The sequence below is a fragment of the Balaenoptera acutorostrata genome, chromosome X, assembly GCF_949987535.1.
Source record: "Balaenoptera acutorostrata chromosome X, mBalAcu1.1, whole genome shotgun sequence".
Taxonomy (NCBI): Eukaryota; Metazoa; Chordata; class Mammalia; order Artiodactyla; family Balaenopteridae; genus Balaenoptera; species Balaenoptera acutorostrata.
In genome coordinates, this window is record NC_080085.1 from 32,980,198 (window position 1) to 33,000,658 (window position 20,461).

At 39.5% G+C, this 20,461-nt stretch overlaps 1 protein-coding gene across 3 annotated transcripts in view; it reads right to left on the reverse strand.

Annotated features, from left to right (window-relative positions):
- The window catches only part of PRRG1 (proline rich and Gla domain 1), a 198,547-nt gene that overhangs the window by 97,095 nt on the left and 80,991 nt on the right, over positions 1 to 20,461 (reverse strand). For 2 of the 3 annotated variants that reach the window (XM_057538911.1, XM_057538910.1), the window contains exon 2: positions 10,596 to 10,646. In XM_057538911.1, coding sequence (XP_057394894.1) covers positions 10,596 to 10,605 — 10 coding nt within the window. In that variant the 5' untranslated portion in view covers positions 10,606 to 10,646. Of the gene's footprint in view, positions 1 to 10,595; positions 10,647 to 15,552; positions 15,875 to 20,461 lie in introns of those variants that run through there. The other variant, XM_057538908.1, reaches the window with a different exon arrangement.

The window sequence follows — 20,461 nt, forward strand, 5'->3', positions numbered from 1 at the left end:
ATGTACTAGCTTTATAAAGTGCTGTTTAAAGCCCTTGGAGGCACTCTGTACTAGCTTGTCTACAATGTTTATTGAAAAGGTACAGATTGATGGTTTGCACTGATGGTATGCAGCCTAATTTCATCTGTATGACCATTGGGTATCAAAGATTCTCAGTAAACATGTGCCTTGGCTCCCCTGAGACCAAGGTTATCTTGCATGTATCTCGACTGTTCACAATTAGAAGAAAAAGCATGCCCTGTGTGACTAAAAATGGCCTTAGGAGCCATCTTTCTCTGGCTGCACCATACCTTTAGCCATTATTAAAGCCTTATGAGAGTCTCATAGGTCCTTTCAATTAGCTAATGTTGAGTAGTGCCTACTTTGATGATTCATAACTAGTTTGAGGATATCATGCGATTTAAAAATTTCAGAAATTCTTCAGAATGCAAATTAAGGACTATTTCTGGTCCTTATTTAAAGGACTTGATTCTGTAAGAAACTCATAAGCAAGTATCCTTTACCATACCTTATATGTTTACTAACTTCAGTTTTGATCAAATGTATGCTGATAGTCTATCATCATGAGAATTTTAATAATAGATCACAAAGAAGCTCTTAAGAAGGACAGATTAAGAAATGAAAATCATACACATGACAGATATATATGTTCAGCGAATCATGAATGAGTAGCTACAACAAAATATACTAAATAAATTATTTTCCATTGATACTTGGGTTATTTGATAGTTCAGGTAGCTATTCAATATTTGACATAATCACTGTGGATATTAAGGACAGTAAGACATTATTTATGCAGAAGTCACTCAAATAAATCCAGTCTCATAAACTTAGAAACAAAAGATGACCAAGGTCATGCATTATAACTTATCTTATGTTTTACCTACAGGGGAGCCTCAGCTCCCTTAGACTAATCAAGGATCAATTTACTCAACCCTCATCCACGAGCCTGGCTATAAGACTTGAAAGCCTCATTGCACATTAAAGAAGTAGAAGTAGAAGGGACTAGGGGTGGGCTGAACTGGATCAACACACTGACAGCAACAAGAAGTGAAAGCTGATGAATCTGAAGACAAGAGGACAGACAGACAGAAGGCTCTTTGAGGGTTATTTAGAGTAGGTCCTAACCCTGCTCACACTAACAGCTCCCAAAGCTGGGATTATGTTTATGATGGTGAACCTGAGTCACCAAGAAAGGACCACATGATGTTCACGATATTGTTTAAGAAGGCAGTAAGGTATATGATCTATTTTAGAACTATTTCCATAAAAATAGTTTTTAAAAAGTTTTTTTAACAATTTAAAAAGGTGAGCATGAGCAATCTGCAAAATGTATTTATTCAAATGGAAAGTTCATTCCTAGACAGTGTTGTGTAAATGTTGGTGAGCCACAGACTGAAACTATAATGAGTCCACATGCTAACCAGGAAGCTATGTTTCTTTTCTGAATAAATCTCTAATATCTTGTTTAGTTGTGAATTTCTCATAAAAGACTACATAAGATGCTAAGCTATCCACTTACTTGAGCCTTCTGTTAGTCATATGAAAACTGCCTTTTGAGGCTATCTTGTTGAAGTCTGAGAGAGCCAATATCCGTTCACCACTTTCACTAGCCCTTTATTGAAACAAATGAAACTGCAGGCAAAGAGAAGAGTATGGTATGGTGAAAAGGTCCCGAATTTGTAGTCAGGTATGCGGATTCCTGTCCAGCTCTGGCACTAACCTGGCTGCATGATTCTGCATTTGTTGCTTAATTTATCTGGGCCTGTCTCCTAATTTGTGAACCTAAGATGTTGTATATATATGATTTCTTAGGTCCTTTGAGTTGTGACTGTGAAGTTTTATACTTGGAAAGATTTTTGTTACGTGGGAGTAGTGTAGCACATCCAAATTCTTTGGGTATATGAATACACTATTTTTCAGCCAAGCAACCACCATCCCCCAAACCAACAACAACAACAAAAAACAAGAAGCAAAAATCAACAAGGAGCACACCAAATCCTGCGCTCAGATTTATATACTATAAAAGAAAATCTTATGAAGTGTCATACTCATAATTCTTTGTTTTCTTGCTTCTAAGCCATTTTGATACCATCATTTACTCAGTTGTGCATGCATACGATGCCTTCAAGGTTTTTTTCTGCTGAAATGGGTATTAAATAGGCATTTCTTATCACAGACTGACGGATATAACTTTCCCTAGAAAAACAAAGTCTCGCTAGAATTCTAAAGTGACATTTCACCTCCTAAAAACCAGTATTATGCAAAATAAAAAGATCCTATTTGGATTATCTTCCTATTAGTTAGGGAGGTGGAAAAACCAGATTATTTCCCAATTGTATTTCACCACTGTAACCTATTTGTGGAAATTAAAGGTTAATTTTTTCATAGCAGGTAGGTTTATAATTCAGAATTTGTTGTACAGTGGTGCTCATGTGCCCAAACAGGTTGTCACAAACTTATAGCTTAGTTAGAATGGCATGTAGTATATGTATTCACAGGAACTAGGAAGCTGAAACCCACTCAAGGACTGAGATATTTGAAAAATAATGTGAAGTTACAGGACTGAGCTAGTGAGAGTGGGGAGTCTCAGAGTTTGAGAGAAGAAGTAATTAATATCTTTAATATCCTGAACCTGCTTCTTAAGGACAATGTAGTGGTTATGATCACTACCTAAGACTTTAAAAAAAGATATCTTTGTGCTACCGGAGGTATGTAATGAAACGCCAGATGATAACAGGCAGGTTTCCTGGAATAAGTGTGGAGAAAATGCCAGAAATGGATTTCTATAAGAGAGAAGACAAAACAGGTAACGTACGTCTATAAAGTCAATATTTTTTAAAAACAAAACAAATATGGTTCCCCCCTGCCGAGTGAGTTTTGCTAACTCAATATGGTTTTCTTAAAAGCCAAATTTTACATCAAATATTCAGATATCTCTTGTCTAACGATTTTACGCTTTGTAAAGAATAACGAGATACAGAGAAAAGATCTAATAGATTCTCCCACAAAGGAAGGTAAAAGGCCAAATTTTCTTTGAAGGAGTTTTACAATTCATAATGCCTTATCAAACAGAATTCTTCATGAAATAAGGATGACAGTAATCAAGTTACTAGCAATTGCTAGTAATTGCAATAATTGGTTTAAATGTATGGTATGGTACTCTAACACATGATATTTATAGACTAGGGGCTGTGCCTTACCCACAGGAAACAAACAAATATGGAATTAGAAAATGGTCTAATTTGCACAAAATTAAGCACACAATCAGGTGGAATCATGAAAATACGGGAATTCCAAAGATAGGTATTTCTCCTATCACTAGGGCCTCAACTATTATCAACAAGAATATCATTAGTCTTAGAGTTTATAGTTGTCACAGCCATAAAACTTTGTTTTTAGCTTATGGATCTGATTTACACTGATTACAGTTCTGTCCCATATGGAAGAAAATGGAAACAACTATAACAATCACCATTTAATGGGGGGAAAGGCATGTAGAGAGACTCAGCAAATATGAAATATAGTTTTAAATACATAACTCTGTGTTATAATGAATGCTTCACAATCTGTCAACATAGACAGTATGGTATTATCTATGTGACAGTTAGCTGTAATCTAGATGTTAGGAGTGAATAACTGTCCTAATAGAACACATACTACATTTAATCAAAAAGCCACATTTCAGAGGTGGTTGTTCAGACAGCACTCAAAGATAGTATTCAGCTATCTTTCTCCTCTGTGCACAAACAGCAGAGCATGATGGATTTCAGAAATGGAGTCTCATTGACAAACTAGTGCCTTTGTTAATTAGCACATGGATTTCAGAAATGACTTTTCGCTGGTGAAATCAATGTTATTTACATGTGAATTTGCTCTAGAAATGATAGAATTCAAACTTTCGCTTGCTCTGTCTGAAGGGGAGGTACTACATACCAGGAGTGCTCTCTTTTCCTCCCCTTCTCTCATAGTGGCTCCTCAGGGACCCCTTTAGAAAACCTGGCGCTTCACTGAGCAACACTGGAAACCACTGATCCATCTCAATCCCTTCATTTTACTGACAAGAAAACTGAAATCCAGAGGTTAAGTGACTTATCCAAGGACAAAGCTGCTTGATTATAGGACCAGGACTACACCTTGGTTTCTAGAACCAAAATGGAAGAAAATTTCACATACTGCGGTATGGGAAAGTCATTCTGGCTTATATATGATTTAACTCGAACTTTATGCTAACTAAAACAGCCTGTTTGTGGCCTATCAAACATGCATTGTACATCTGCCTTAATCCTTAAAGAAAAGGGTGCATTGGCCAGAAGTAAAAAATGTCCATGTTAAAAATAAAGATGAAATGCCTCCCTTCCTGGGTCACCAATGCTGGTATGCCTTCAATGATAAGACTCCCTTCCCAGGTGCGAAGGCCATACTGAGTCCCTGTGTATATGCTGATTTGTTGTGGCTGTTGTTTTGAAATCTTGAAGGAATGGATCCCTGACTTCTTTGATGTTCTTTGTTCTGACAAGATATAAAACTGTGCTGAAAACCATGCTTCTCCAGACTAGTTCCTCATGAGTTATCTGAGCTGCTGTCTACTGGGCTACAGTTCTTAGTTTGGCTCAAATAAAACTTCTTTCTATTCCTATCATAGATCAGTTTATTGATTATTTCTGTTGACAACCATATACATTTGTCCCTCGGTAGCCATGGGGGATTCATTCCAGGACCCCCTATGGATACCAAATTCTGCAGATGCTCAAGTCCCTTATGTGAAATGGCATAGTATTTGCATATAACCTATGCACATCCTCTCATATACTATAAATCATCTCTACATTACTTATAATAACTAATACAATGTAACTGATACATAAATAGTTGGAAACACAATGTAAGTTCTCTGTAAATAGTTGCTGGCATGCAGCAAATTCAAGTTTCACTTTTTTGAACTTTCTGGAATTTTTACTTTTTTCCAATATTTTTGATCCATGGTTGGTTGAATCCATGGATGTGGAACCCGTGGATACCTGCAGACACAGAGGGCCAACTCTAGTGCTCTCCTTTAGACTTGAATTACTTCTATGAAAATCATAATATGTTAATTATGGCTTATCTCTAAAGATTTCCTTCCCTTTATTCTAAATCAGTGGTTTTCAATCTTGGGAGACATTGCACCCCAGGGAACATTTGGCAGTGTCTGGATACATTTTTGATTCTCACAACTTGGGGGGGTAGGTGCCACTGGCATGTAGTGGGGAGAGGCCCCACGACAAAGACTTACCTGGCCCCAAATGTCAATAGTCACTCCTACATGTATGCCCCAAAGAACTGAGAACAGATACTCAAAAACTTGTACATCGAGGTTCACAGTAGCACTACTTAGAATAGGCAAAGGGTGGAAACAACACAAATGTCCACCAACTGATGAATGACTAATCACATTGTAGTATATTCATACAATGGGATATTATTCAGCCATAAAAAGGAATAAGGTACTTACACAACATGGATAAACCTAAAAACCATTATGCTAAGTGAAAAAAGCCAGACACAACAAAAGGGCACATATTGTATTATTCCATTTAAATGAAATATCTAGGATAGGTAAATCCATAGAGCTAGAAGTCAGATCACAGGTTGCCAGGGCCTGGGAAGGGAGAAATAGAGACTGACTGTTTAATGGGTAGAGGGTCTCCCTTGGAGGTGATGGAAATGTTTTGGTACGAGATAGTTGTACAACATTGTGACTGTACAAATGCCACTAAACTGTACACTTTAAAATGGTCAATTCTATGTTATGTGAATTGTTTTGCCTACATTATGTGTTTTGCCTCAATTTTTAAAAAAAATGTCAGTAGTGCTAAGGTTGAGAAACCATTCTAAACTTACGTACCAAAGTTATTTTCTTCTTGAATAGGTAAAAGGCAGAGAGGATTGCATCAAAGACAAAAAGCATCAAGCACTATAATGAGTTAAAAAAAAAAAAAAAAGCAGCCTGACCCTTAAATAGTAAGCTCATTTTTTTTCTGATGGGAAAACTTGCCAGGAAAAAATAATGGCTGTTGTCAGCCCCAAACAGATTTGTTTTACTGTTATAAAATTATGAAGCTAGACAAGGGTTTACGATAAATTGGTGACATCATCTGAACTGCAGAGGCATGAATATGCTACCATAATAGAGAGACTCTCAGATTTAATATAGGCCAGAAAATGAAATAATTGTCTTTAAATGTGTGCCTTCACTTGAACTGTAAACCTGGGAGCTGTCAAATAAAATTAGGCACTACATTACGAGACAGTCACTTTACAAGGCTTGTCAGTTTGAACACTCATTCCCTGTTTGAAAACATGGAGCTGTATGCTCAGAATGAAAGTTTAGGATTGGCCTCAACTGAACAGTAGTTTAGCAGTGACTCAAAGAGCTTAGAAATTTACTGTGGTAGCTATAAACCATCTTTCCTTCCATTAAGTCTTAGTAAGTGGAGGGGACACGTTTGGGTTCTTTGAACTAAAGGAGCCAAGTACGTCCAGTGACCCAAAGGAATGATGCTGCTATGTTTTAATAATAATAAAAAAAGAGTGTAACTGGTAGCACTGTCTCTGTTTCTCTACAGCACAACAATATGTTCATGTATACTAGGACATCAAGGGCATGTTACCATTAAGCATGGAAAATGAAGATGGAAACTGACTTTGCAGATTAAGAATTTATAGACCTAGGGTTACCTCCTAGGCTAGGTAAAAGCTATCTCCAAAGATTAAATACTGAAAGAGGAGAAACAGAAAAAATGCTAAGGTATCTTTATATTTTTATGTTAATTATTCTTCACAAATAAGACCTGTCTGCCTGCTATCATTCAGCTATTCCAGATATTGTTTTCTATACAACAAAGCAAAATTAATCAGTTTGAAGATTCATGGCTAAATATTATTCCTATTTTGTAAAAGACAAGTAGGAACATCTTGTGGTTTGCTATTATTGAGGAAACATGATGAATTTCTTCCAGAAGCTTTGTTATTAAGGTAAAGACAGTGAAATTAGCCATCATAACTGCATATTAGAGTAATAAATACCATAAATTGCTGCTATAGCACTTAAAATATGCAGTAAGAGAAGTGTGTTCTGACAGAAAAAAATCAGATGGAAAATAGGTGTGATTCAAAGTCAAATTCTACTCAAACATTGTAACAAAAACAACCCCCAAATTTTTTAGCAAGACAACTCCCAAGAAATTGCTTTGTGGAATACTGAGACTTTTGTCATTTTATCGTGAATGCACCAGTTATTCAGGGGGGTAGGGGGAGGGGCGGGGATGAAAAGGTAGGATAAAGTTTTACTTTCCATCTGAAGATGATTACTGATAAATACTCTCTAGTATTATGTACATAATATTTGGTAAGCCTATATATACATATTTGCAAAATCCTTACATTCTCTTCTTTGTGAAAACGTTAATTCTCTACTAAAATCTTACACATAATTTTATTTATACATGCTGTTGTTTTTTTGTAACAGCATCTCCCCTTGTTGTCTACATGCTGTTCTGGTATTCCATGCTGTATTTTATTCTTTGTGTTATGAAAAACCACAAATATAAAAACCTATCAATCAAGAAGGGTGACTTTCACCACAGAAGTGGTGTCTTACGCCCCTTACTTTGGGCACCTCCCACTGTGGGCAGTGTACAGCAAGCTTCTGAGTTGAATTATCTTGTTATCTAGCTTGGTGACTGCCAATCACTGCTGCTGCCTTTGAATTACTGAGCCATGGACCACCGCTGCTCAGAGGATTTTGATATTTGAGGCACTCCACTATCTGACACACGTGTTTTAGCTGTTACCATAAATGTTGATGAACACTGAGCCATTTCTCTTTTCCTATCTGCTCACTCCCCCATGCTGTGAGAAACCTGAATATCATCGTAGTTCTAAGAAAGTATTTTCTTCCATACCTTTCACAGCATCAGATAGCTCCTAAGTTTTTAATCAACTTTATACACTGCTGATGACTAGGGTGTTCAGAATACAATTTGTTGGAAGAAAATAAAAACTGGATATGACATAAGGAGACCTAGGTTTGTCTTCTGACTCTTCATTTATAAACTGTGGACTTTAGATAAGACTCTCTCATGACCCTCAGTTTTATAATACATAAAATGAAGATAATAATCCCTATTTACATTATAGGGTTCTCTTACAACTCAAATAAGATAATGAAGGAGAAATATGTACAAGTTATGAAATGCTCTACAGATACTTGTTAATATCAAAATAATTATATATTCATAAAAGTCCTAAATACTAAATTCTAGCTAAATACTAAATCCCTATATAGTAAATGGGATTTCAATGCCACATACAATGGACACAATTTGTAAGAATTTGTTTATGAATTTTTTCATATCACATAAATAAAAGAATGAGTCCTTTAACACATATTTATAAATAATTTCTTCATCCAGTATCAAAGAATACTAAAAGAAATTCACCTCAATTTCATTTTAATTTTTCATCTACACTGTATGGTTTCCCAGCTGTGTTCTTTGTTTTCCTGGCTCCTTAATTAATGAGGCTAGTGCCATGTCTTTGTGATATTTTCCTCTGCTGTCCCTTTGTATGACACATTGAGCTATGTTTGTGAGAATCTTTGCCAAATCCACTAAAAACTCCATTGTACACTGCCAGAAAAGGAAAAAAAGAGTCCACAGAAGCACCTCTTTTTTCACTAAGCATCCTTTTTTTCAGCAATTAACAAGTATAATCAGACAAACTAAGTAAAGCTTAGAGTGTAAAGGATAGATTCTTTGAGATTCAGGATTCTAAGGATGTTTTTAAAGTGGTTAACACAGTCAAAATGCTGCTATTACAGGCTTCCATGTGTTTGTAAAAGTAGTATTTCTTTTGAAGCACTTCCCTTATCTCCAGGTTGGAAACATGCCCATCTTTGCAGATTACAGTACCATGCCCTGTCCTTTAGCAAGAACTCTATTAATTACCTGACCATTTAAACAAATACTTGGTGGGGTGTCTTTTAAAGCAAGCACCGAATGATCTCCCTGCTAATAACCTGATGACCATTCTGAAAAGGAAGAATGAAAACAAGAAGGAATGTGTTGCCCTGTCTCAGCGCAGCTTTCTTCGCCATATGGCCATGATGAAATCCAATCATCACAACGTTCTCCAAATTCACTTGAAGCTTGGAGAAAGTGAGGATCAAACCATGATGAGTCACTCTGGAAGGTTCTGCTGACAGCTGACTTGGAGTTAGGATGTGGTATGGATTAGTCCCAGAACTCTGACCAGTTTTTTTTTATTTAGTCATTTTTTTAAAATTTCTAAACTATCAGAGATTGGTATCTTTTGTGAAGGTTGGGAAAGAACCAGAATACCCAGGGAAGCACTGGAGAAAACACACAAAAGCTGGCTCATCAAGGTTCACGAAGATATTTTCTATCTATAATCCTTGGGGCTGCCTACCAGGGCCCATACTGACATGGGGCGAGAAAGATGCCTAGAGCATAAACATAAGGAAGCACTCTCTGTCACTTGCACAACCCTAGTCCCAGCCCTGCTGCCTACAGAGGCATCTGATCAAATAACTTCATTTTAACTACTGAAAGACATAACCAACGAAGATATACTTATTCAGTAAGGACAGCAATGAGCATACCACTGCACTCTTCCATTATACTTCAGAGTTCTCAACATGCTTTCATATATATTATCACATTATGACAACCACAGTCTCCTGAGGCTAATAGTGCAGAATGTTATTAATCCCACCTCAGAGATGAACAAACAAGTTTAGGGGAACGGTAGGATTTGATCAAGATAGTAGAGGTAGAACTTGAATTCAGGTCTTTGACCTATGTCCAGTACTCTTCTCATTATACTTACCCAACACCAAGTCTTCCTCTGAGGTCCTTTATAGCATCAGATTTTTATGGTCTACACTGATTAGAATTATTTATGAAGTCACTGCAGTGGCTGGTTATTAATAACTTAACAAAGAAATGACCTTAAATTTGTCTATTGTTCACTGCCCATATAATAGCCTTATGAGAAAAGAAAAATAAAAAGGATTCATCTAATGCTTCTTAATGCCAGGCTTAAACATTTTAGGGGCAACCAAAGCCATTTATAAGTCAAGCTCACAGATGAATTTTTTACTACTATCATTGGTTGCATAGTACCATCATATTTTTGTTTATGTTATTATCAGCAAGGCTCAGAAACCATTAGCAGCATATGGGTTACTTTGCTAAGAGTTGTAAAGAAGCTGGGATTAGGGCAGGTTTATATAATATCATGTTTGAGCCTTCTCTCCCTGTACTGGAAGATGTCCAGAAAAGAGCAGGGGGAAAAAAAGACCCCTTCCAGTGAGCAACGTGTGATCTGTTGTCTTTTTCTGCACAGCCCTGCTTCAAATGAAACCTTTCTAACACTAACCAGAAATACGATTTAGGTGCCCACAAAAAAACAGACAAACAAACAAACCAAAAAAACCCAAATACAAGCCTTGAGTTGCAAATCTAATTTCCTGGATATAGTGGATTAATGTGGAGAGAATCTAAGTTATTTAAAAGTAAAGAGAAACTTACTTCTCCCCATGTTTTCTTGTGGTCTCTGGTAGGTCCTTGGATGATGATTCACTGTAAAAAACACAGCACACACACAGTCAGATTCAAGTTCCATTAAAACTTATGTTGTCAACATGAGCATTTCATTTCAGTGCATTCCAATCTTGCCCCCTTACCTAAATAAAACAGATATCTAACCTCAGAGGACAGAAACACAGTATTCTGGAAGCATGGGCTCCACATCAGCTTACTATGACCTTGTTTATCTGGCATTAGTTTCTGCCCTTGCCAAATAAAAGTCATCAAATTGGTCACATAGCTTATCTCTTAGGAAGGCAGTGATATCAACAAAAAATGGTGGACAGAAATGCCAAAAGGCCCAATTTTAATAACAAGGCTAGCATGTTATTAGTTTGCCTATCCCTGGTTTCTCTTCAATGTCACTCTGTGACAAATCCAATACCATTTATAGTGTAACATTTTCCTGAATGGTGTCAAACAGCAGTACCTCTAATCAAATTATCCCTGCAGCAAAGCAGCCCAGAGTTACTACCAATAAACAGTATGAATCAATAACTATGAGCTACTGACAACAGAAACTCTGGAGGAAAAAAATACATATTGCAAATGCAGGTGTGCATGGAGGAGCAGCAATTCTGTTTCTTTATGAAAATACATACACCAAAGCTAATTTATACTATAATGCTTTATTTTCTCACAGGCTTTAATCACAGAACTACCACACATCTATTGTTCACCTGCCACATTCCCAGTATGGAGCTAAGCACCAGAGAGGCAAAATTATAAGACATAATTTATCACTACGTTAAGGAATATATAATCCACTTGAAGTCAAGCATATAGAGGAGAGTGATGTCATCAAGATGGTCACATAGATCATTCCCAACTTCAGTCCCCCTCACAAGAAGACCACCTAGCAACTATGCATAGAGAAGACTCCATTGTCAAGATGTTAGAACCTGAGGGTAAGGCTGAAGCACCCTGCTGGACAACAGAGACTGAGAAGGAGCACATTAGAAGGGTGAGAGGACTGGATATACCCTGACCACATCACCCTCCTCCCTGTGGGGAGAAGTGGGAATATGGATTCCATAATGGGAAAAGAGAGCCCGAGGTGGACATCCAGCTCCCCCAGCATATGGGACACTTCCCAGGAGGCCCACTCAGGTCTTCCCTCATGGAGATCACCAGAGGAATCTGCTGGGCTTGACTACTGGGGATCAGAGAGAGATGGAGAAGGGGGGCGGGGCTTACAGCAAACAGTGCTCAGGCCCTGGCAAGTGGCATTCCTGCTCATATCAGTGCCTGAGCAAAGATCCCAGCCAGCAACTCTGGCCGTCTGCAGAGCTGAGCCAGTGGCCCCTTCTGGCTAGGGAGCTCAGTTGGTAGTTCTACCTGGTTTGGACCCACAATCAATGGGCCAGACTGGAAATGAAGCCTGTTCTACCATCCAGCCTATGAAGGCAAGCAAATACTCAGCCTCGCCCAAGTGCTGAGCATAGCCTCCATTCTCTCCTTCCAGGAAGCCTGGCCAGGGAACTAGAGCAGCCACAAGCCCATCGTATAGCCCCACTTGATCAGGCAGCCAAGCCAGCAGCCCTGACCAACTGCTGAGCATAGCCACTGGCCCTGCAAAACCAGAGAGCTGGAACAGTGACCCTGGGCGACAAGGGAACCCAGCCTATGGGACTGCTAGAGAGGGAGAGCCCAGCCTACAATCCCACTCAGCCATGGATCCTAGCCTTACAACCCTGATAAGCAGAGGAGCCCAGTCTACGGCCCTGCCCAATTGCTGAACACAGTCTGCGGCCTTGCCCAGGCAGGAAGCCCAGCCAGTAATCCTGTCCAACCAAGAAGCATAGCCTGTGATCCCACCCAACAAGGAAGCTCAGCCTAGCAGCAGAGCACAGTCTACTGATCAGGAACACCAGAATGCAGCCCTGCTCAACTTCAGGGCACAGTCTGCGGCCCCACCTAATCGCAGAGCACAGCCTGAGGCCACGTCGAACCAATACATCCTGCCTGGGGCCCTACTTAAACATAAAATCCAGCCAGCGGTACCACTTGGTGGTGGAGCACAGTCTGAGACTCCCCACAACCAGGGGTGATTGCTAAACCCAACCCACAGCCCTGCTCAATCATGGAATCCAACCAGTGGCACCACCCTACCAGTGAACACAGACTGGGACTTTACCCAACTGGAGGTGATTGCAGAAGCCAGCTAGTGGCCCCATCTGACTGCTGAGCAAAACCAGTAGCCCCACCCAAACAGGGAGATGGTCACCCAGTGGTCCTGCTTGAACATGGAGCCCAGCCAACAGGCCTACCCAACTGTGGAGCCCAGCCAGTGGCATCCCGCCAACCTCAGAGCACAAGCAATTGCCTCATCCAACTAGAGACCCCAACAGCAAGCCCTGCTGACTGTGAAGGCTACCAGCTGACCTGTCCAGTAGCCTCAAGCTATCATGACTGGTGAAGGTCTTTCCCTACAGAAGTGAACCTGTAAAGTCTGGAGGAGGAGACTGTTTAAACAACACAAGGAATCAAGGATCACGAAGAAAAGAGGTAAACATAACATAACACCACCAAAAGAAACTAATAAAGCTCCAATAACTGACCCTAAAGTAACAGAGGTCTATAAGCTGTCTGAGAAAGAGTTCAGAATAATCCTCTTAAAGAACTTCAGTGAACTACAAGAACACATAGACATCTAAAGAAAATTAGGAAAACAGTACACAAACAAAAAAAGTTCAAGAAAGAAATGGAAACTATCAAAAAAAAAAAAAAACAAACCAGAAATCTTAGAGCTGAAGAATACAATGGCTGAAGAATTCAATAGAACAAAATGGCAATACCTATCAAAAATTACTTTAAACATAAATGGATTAAATTCTCCAATCAAAAGACAGAATGGCTGAATGGATAAAAAACAAGATCCCAATGATATGCTGTCTACAAAAGACTCAACTTTAGTTTAAAGGACACATATAGGATGAAGTGATAGATATTCCAAGCAAGTGGTAACTGAAAGAAAGCAGGGATAGCTATACTAATATCAGACAAGGTAGACTTTAAGCTAAATATAGTCATGAGAGACAAAGAAGGTCATTATATAATGAAGATGGGGTCAATTCATCAAGAAGATATAACAATTGTAAATCTTTTTGCATCCAACACTGGAGCACCTAAATATATAAAGCAAATACTAATACAAATAAAACGAGAAACAGCAATACAATAACACCTGTTGACTTTAACATCCCACTCTCAGCAATGGATAGATCATCCAGACAGAGAATCAATCAGGAAACAGTGGATTTCAATAACACTATAGACTAAATGGATCAAACAGACATATATAGAACATTCCATCCAAGAGCAACAGAATACACATTCTTCTCAAGCACAGAGAAAATTTTTCTAGGATTGATCATATGGTAGGCCACAAAATAAGTCTCAACAAATTCAAGAAGACAGAAATTTTATCAAGCATCTTTTACAAACACTATGTTATGAAGGCAGAAATCAATAACTGGAGGAAAGCCAGAAAAATTTCAAATACATGGAAATTAAACAACACACTCCTGACCAACCAATGGACCAAAGAAGAAATCAAAAGGTAAATAAAACAAGTTTTGAGGCATACAAAAATAGAGAAAACCTTCAAGATGGCAGAAGAGTAAGACGTGGAGATCCCCTTCCTCCCCACAAATACATCAGAAATACATCTACACGTAGAACAACTCCTACAGAACACCTACTGAACGCTGGCAGAAGACCTCAGACCTCCCAAAAGGCAAGAAACTCCCCACATACCCGGGTAGGGCAAAAGAAAAAAGAAAAAACAGAGACAAAACAATAGGGACAGGACCTGCACCAGTGGGAGGGAGCTGTGAAGGAGGAAGGGTTTCCACACACTAGGAAGCCCCTTCACTGGCGGAGACGGGGGATGGCGGGAAGGGGGGGAGGAGCTTCGGAGCCACGGAGGAGAGCGCGGTAACAGGGGTGCGGAGGGCAAAGCAGAGAAGTTCCCGCACAGAGGAGCGGTGCCGACTAGCACTCACCAGCCCGAGAGGGTTGTCTGCTCACCTGCCGGGGCGGGCGGGGGCTGGGAGCTGAGGCTCCGGCTTCGGAGGTCAGGCCCCAGGGAGAGGACTGGGGTTGGCGGCGTGAACACAGCCTGAAAGGGGCTAGAGCGCCACGGCTAGCTGGGAGGGAGTCCGGGAAAAGGTCTGGAGATGCCGAACAGGCAAGAGACTTTTTCTTGCCTCTTTGTTTCCTGGTGCGTGAGGAGAGGGGATTCAGAGCGCCACCTAAATGAGCTCCAGAGACGGGTGCGAGCCGCGGCTATCAGTGTGGACCCCAGAAACGGGCATGAGATGCTAAGGCTGCTGCTGCCGCCACCAAGAAGCCTGTGTGCAAGCACAGCTCACTCTCCACACTGCCCTTCCCGGGAGCCTGTGCAGCCCGCGAATGCCAGGGTCCCGTGATCCAGGGACAACTTTCCCGGGAGAACACACGGCACGCCTCAGGCTAGTGCAATGTCTTGCCGGCCTCTGCTGCTCCATACCCCTCCCTCCCCCGGGCCTGAGTGAGCCAGAGCCCCCGAAGCAGCTGCTCCTTTAACCCAGTCCTGTCTGAGCAGAAGAAAAGACGCCCTCAGGCGACCTACAGGCAGAGGCGGGGCCAAATCCAAAGAAGACCCCCAGGAGCTGTGCAAACAAAGAAGAGAAAGGGAAATCTCTCCCAGCAGCCTCAGAAGCAGCGGATTAAATCTCCACAATCAATTTGATGTACCCTGCAGCTGTGGAATACCTGAATAGACAACGAATCATCACAAATTGAGACGGTGGACATCGGAAGCAACTATATATATATATTTTTCCTTTTTCTCTTTCTGTGAGTGTGTATGTGTATGCTTCTGTGTGTGACTTTGTCTGTATAGCTGTGCTCTTACCATCTGTCCTCGGGTTCTTTCTGTCCGTTTCTTTTTTTTTTTTAGTATAGTTTCTAGCACTTGTTACCACTGGTGGATTTGTTTTTTGGTTTGGTTGCTCTCTTTCTTTCTTTCTTTTTTTCTCCCTTTTATTCTGAGCCGTGTGCATGACAGGGTCTTGGTGCTCCGGCTGGGCGTCAGGCCTGTGCCTCTGAGGTGGGAGAGCCAAGTTCAGGACGTTGGTCCACCAGAGACCTCCCAGGTGCAAGTAATATCAGACGGCGAAAATCTCCCAGAGATCTCCATCTCAACGCCATGACCCAGCTCCATTCAACGACCAGCAAGCTACAGTGCTGGACACGCTATGCCAAACAACTGTCAAGACAGGAACACAACCCCACCGATCAGCAGAGAGGCTACCTAAAATCATAATAAGGTCACAGACATCCCAAACCACACCACCGGACATGGACCTGCCCACCAGAAAGACAAGATCCAGCCTCATCCACCAGAACACAGGCACTAGTCCCCTCCACCAGGAAGCCTACAAAACCCACTGAACCAACCTTACCCACTGGGGGCAGACACCAGAAACAATGGGAACTACGAACCTGCAGCCTGCAAAAAGGAGACCGCGAACACAGTAAGTTAAGCAAAATGAGAAAACAGAGAAGCACACAGCAGATGAAGGAGCAAGGTAAAAACCCACCAGACCAAACAAATGAAGAGGAAATAGGCAGTCTACCTGAAAAAGAATTCAGAGTAATGATAGTAAAGATGATCCAAAATCTTGGAAATAGAATGGAGAAAATACAAGAAACGTTTAACAAGGACCTAGAAGAACTAAAGAGCAAACAAACAATGATGAACAACACAATAAATGAAATTAAAATTTCTCTAGAAGGAATCAATAGCAGGATAACTGAGGCAGAAGAACGGATAAGTGACCTGGAAGATAAAATAGTGGAAATAACTACTGCAGAGCAGAATAAAGAAAACAGAATGAAAAGAATTGAGGACAGTCTCAGAGACCTCTAGAACAACATTAAACACACCAACATTCGAATTATAGGGGTCCCAGAAGAAGAAGAGAAAAAGAAAGGGACTGAGAAAATATTTGAAGAGAATATAGTTGAAAACTTCCCTAATACTGGAAAGGAAATAGTTAATCAAGTCCAGGAAGCGTAGAGAGTCCCATACAGGATAAACCCAAGGAGAAACATGCCAAGACACATACTAATCAAACTATCAAAAATTAAATACAAAAAAAAATATTAAAAGCAGCAAGGGAAAAACAACAAATGACATACAAGGGAAGCCCCATAAGGTTAAGAGCTGATATTTCAGCAGAAACTCTGCAAGCCAGAAGGGAGTGGCAGGACATATGTAAAGCGATCAAAGTCAAAAACCTACAACCAAGATTACTCTACCCAGCAAGGATCTCGTTCAGATTCGATGGAGACATTAAAACCTTTAGAGACAAGCAAAAGCTAAGAGAATTCAGCACCACCAAACCAGCTTTACAACAAATGCTAAAGGAACTTCTCTAGGCAGGAAACACAAGAGAAAAGACCTACAATAACAAACCCAAAACAATTAAGAAAATGGGAACAGGAACATACATATCGATAACTACCTTAAATGTAAATGGATTAAACGCTCCCACCAAAAGACACAGACTGGCTGAATGGATACAAAAACAAGACCCGTATATATGCGGTCTACAAGAGACCCACTTCAGACCTAGGGACACATACAGACTGAAAGTGAGGGGATGTAAAAAGATATTCCATGTAAATGGAAATCAAAAGAAAGCTGGAGTAGCAATTCTCATATCAGACAAAATAGACTTTAAAATAAAGACTATTACAAGAGACAAAGAAGGACACTACATAATGATCAAGGGATCGATCCAAGAAGAAGATATAACAATTGTAAATATTTATGCACCCAACATAGGAGCACCTCAATACATAAGGCAAATGCTAACAGCCATACAAGGGGAAATGTACAGTAACGCAATCATAGTAGGGGGCTTTAAGACCCCACTTTCACCAATGGACAGATCATCCAAAGGAAAATAAATAAGGAAACACAAGCTTTAAATGATACATTAAACAAGATGGACTTAATTGATATTTATAGGACATTCCATCCAAAAACAACAGAATACACTTTCTTCTCAAGTGCTCATGGAACATTCTCCAGGACAGATCATATCTTGGGTCACAAATCAAGCCTTGATAAATTTAAGAAAACTGAAATCGTATCAAGTATCTTTTCCAACCACAATGCTATGAGACTAAATATCAAGTACAAGAAAAAATCTGTAAAAAATACAAACACATGGAGGCTAAACAATACACTAAATAATAACCAAGAGATCACCGAAGAAATCAAAGAGGAAATAAAAAAATACCTAGAAACAAATGGCAATGAAAACACAATGACCCAAAACCTATGGGATGCAGCAAAAGCAGTTCTAAGAGGGAAGTTTATAGCAATGCAATCCTACCTCAAGAAACAAGAAACATCTCAAATAAACAACCTAACCTTACACCTAAAGCAATTAAAGAAGAACAAAAAAAACCCAAAGTTAGCAGAAGAAAAGAAATTGTAAAGATCAGATCAGAAATAAATGAAAAAGAAATGAAGGAAACAATAGCAAAGATCAATAAAACTAAAAGCTGGTTCTTTGAGAAGATAAACAAAATTGATAAACCATTAGCCAGACTCATCAAGAAAAAAAGGGAGAAGACTCAAATCAAGAGAATTAGAAATGAAAAATAAGTAACAACTGACATTGCAGAAATACAAAGGATCATGAGAGATTGCTACAAGCAACTCTATGCCAATAAAATGGACAACCTGGAAGAAATAGACAAATTCTTAGAAAAGGACAACCTTCTGAGACTGAACCAGGAAGAAACAGAAAATATAAATAGACCAATCACAAGCACTGACACTGAAACTGTGATTAAAAACCTTCCAAAAAACAAAAGCCCAGGACCAGATGGCTTCACAGGCGAATTCTATCAAACATTTAGAGAAGAGCTAACACCTATCCTTCTCAAACTCTTCCAAAATATGCAGAGGGAGAAACACGCCCAAACTCATTCTATGAGGCCACCATCACCCTAATACCAAAACCAGACAAAGATGTCACAAAGAAAGAAAACTACAGGCCAATATCACTGACGAACATAGATGCAAAAATCCTCAACAAAATACTAGCAAACAGAATCCAACAGCACATTAAAAGGATCATACACCATGATCAAGTGGGGTTTATCCCAGGAATGCAAGGATTCTTCAATATACGCAAATCAATCAATGTGATACACCATGTTAACAAATTGAAGAAGAAAAACCATATGATCATCTCAATAGATGCAGAAAAAGCTTTTGACAAAAATCAACACCCATTTATGATAAAAACCCTCCAGAAAGTAGGCATAGAGGGAACTTACCTCAACATAATAAAGGCCATATATGACAAACCCACAGCCAACATTGTCCTCAACAGTGAAAACCTGAAACCATTTCCACTAAGATCAGGAAGAAGGCAAGGTTGCCCACTCTCACCACTATTATTCAACATAGTTTTGGAAGTTTTAGCCACAGCAATCAGAGAAGAAGAAGAAATAAAAGGAAACCGAATTGGAAAAGTAGAAGTAAAACTGTCAGTGTTTGCAGATGACATGATACTATACATACAGAATCCTAAAGATGCTACCAGAAAACTACTGGAGCTAATCAATGAATTTGGTAAAGTAGCAGGATACAAAATTAAGGCACAGAAATATCTTGCATTCCTATACATTAATGATGAAAAATCTGAAAGTGAAATTAAGGAAACACTCCCATTTACCACTGCAACAAAAAGAATAAAATACCAAGGAATAAACCTACCTAAGGAGACAAAAGACCTGTATGAAGAAAACTATAAGACACTGATGAAAGAAATTAAAGATGATACAAGCAGATGGAGAGATACACCATGTTCTTGGATTAGAAGAATCAACACTGTGAAAATGACTACCGTACGCAAAGCAAACTACAGATTCAATGCAATCCCTTTCAAACTACCAATGGCATTTTTCACAGAACTAGAACAAAAAAGTTCACAATTTGTATGGAAACACAAAAGACCCCGAATAGCCAAAGCAATCTTGAGAAAGAAAAACGGAGCTGGAGGAACCAGGCTCCTGGACCTCCGACTATACTACAAAGCTACAGTAATCAAGACAGTACGGGACTGGCACAAAAACAGAAATATAGATCAATGGAACAGGATAGAAAGCCCAGAGATAAACCCACGCACATATGGTCACCTTATTTTGATAAAGGAGGCAAGAATATACAATGGAGAAAAGACAGCCTCTTCAATAAGCGGTGCTGGGAAAACTGGACAGCTACATGTAAAAGAATGAAATTAGAACACTCCCTAACACCACATACAAAAATAAACTCAAAATGGATTAAAGACCGAAATGTAAGGCCAGACACTATAACACCCTTAGAGGAAAACACAGGCAGAACACTCTATGACATACATCACAGCAAGATCCTTTTTGACCCACCTCCTACAGAAATGGAAATAAAAACAAAAATAAACACATGGGACCTAATGAGACTTAAAAGCTTTTGCACAGCAAAGGAAACCATAAACAAGATGAAAAGACAACCCTCAGAATGGGAGAAAATATTTGCAAATGAAGCAACTGACAAAGGATTAATCTCCAAAATTTACAAGCAGCTCATGCAGCTCAGTATCGAAAAAACAAACAACCCAATCCAAAAATGGGCAGAAGACCTAAATAGACATTTCTCCAAAGAAGATATACAGATTGCCAACAAACACATGAAAGGATGCTCAACATCACTAATCATTAGAGAAATGCAAATCAAAACTACAATGAGGTACCAC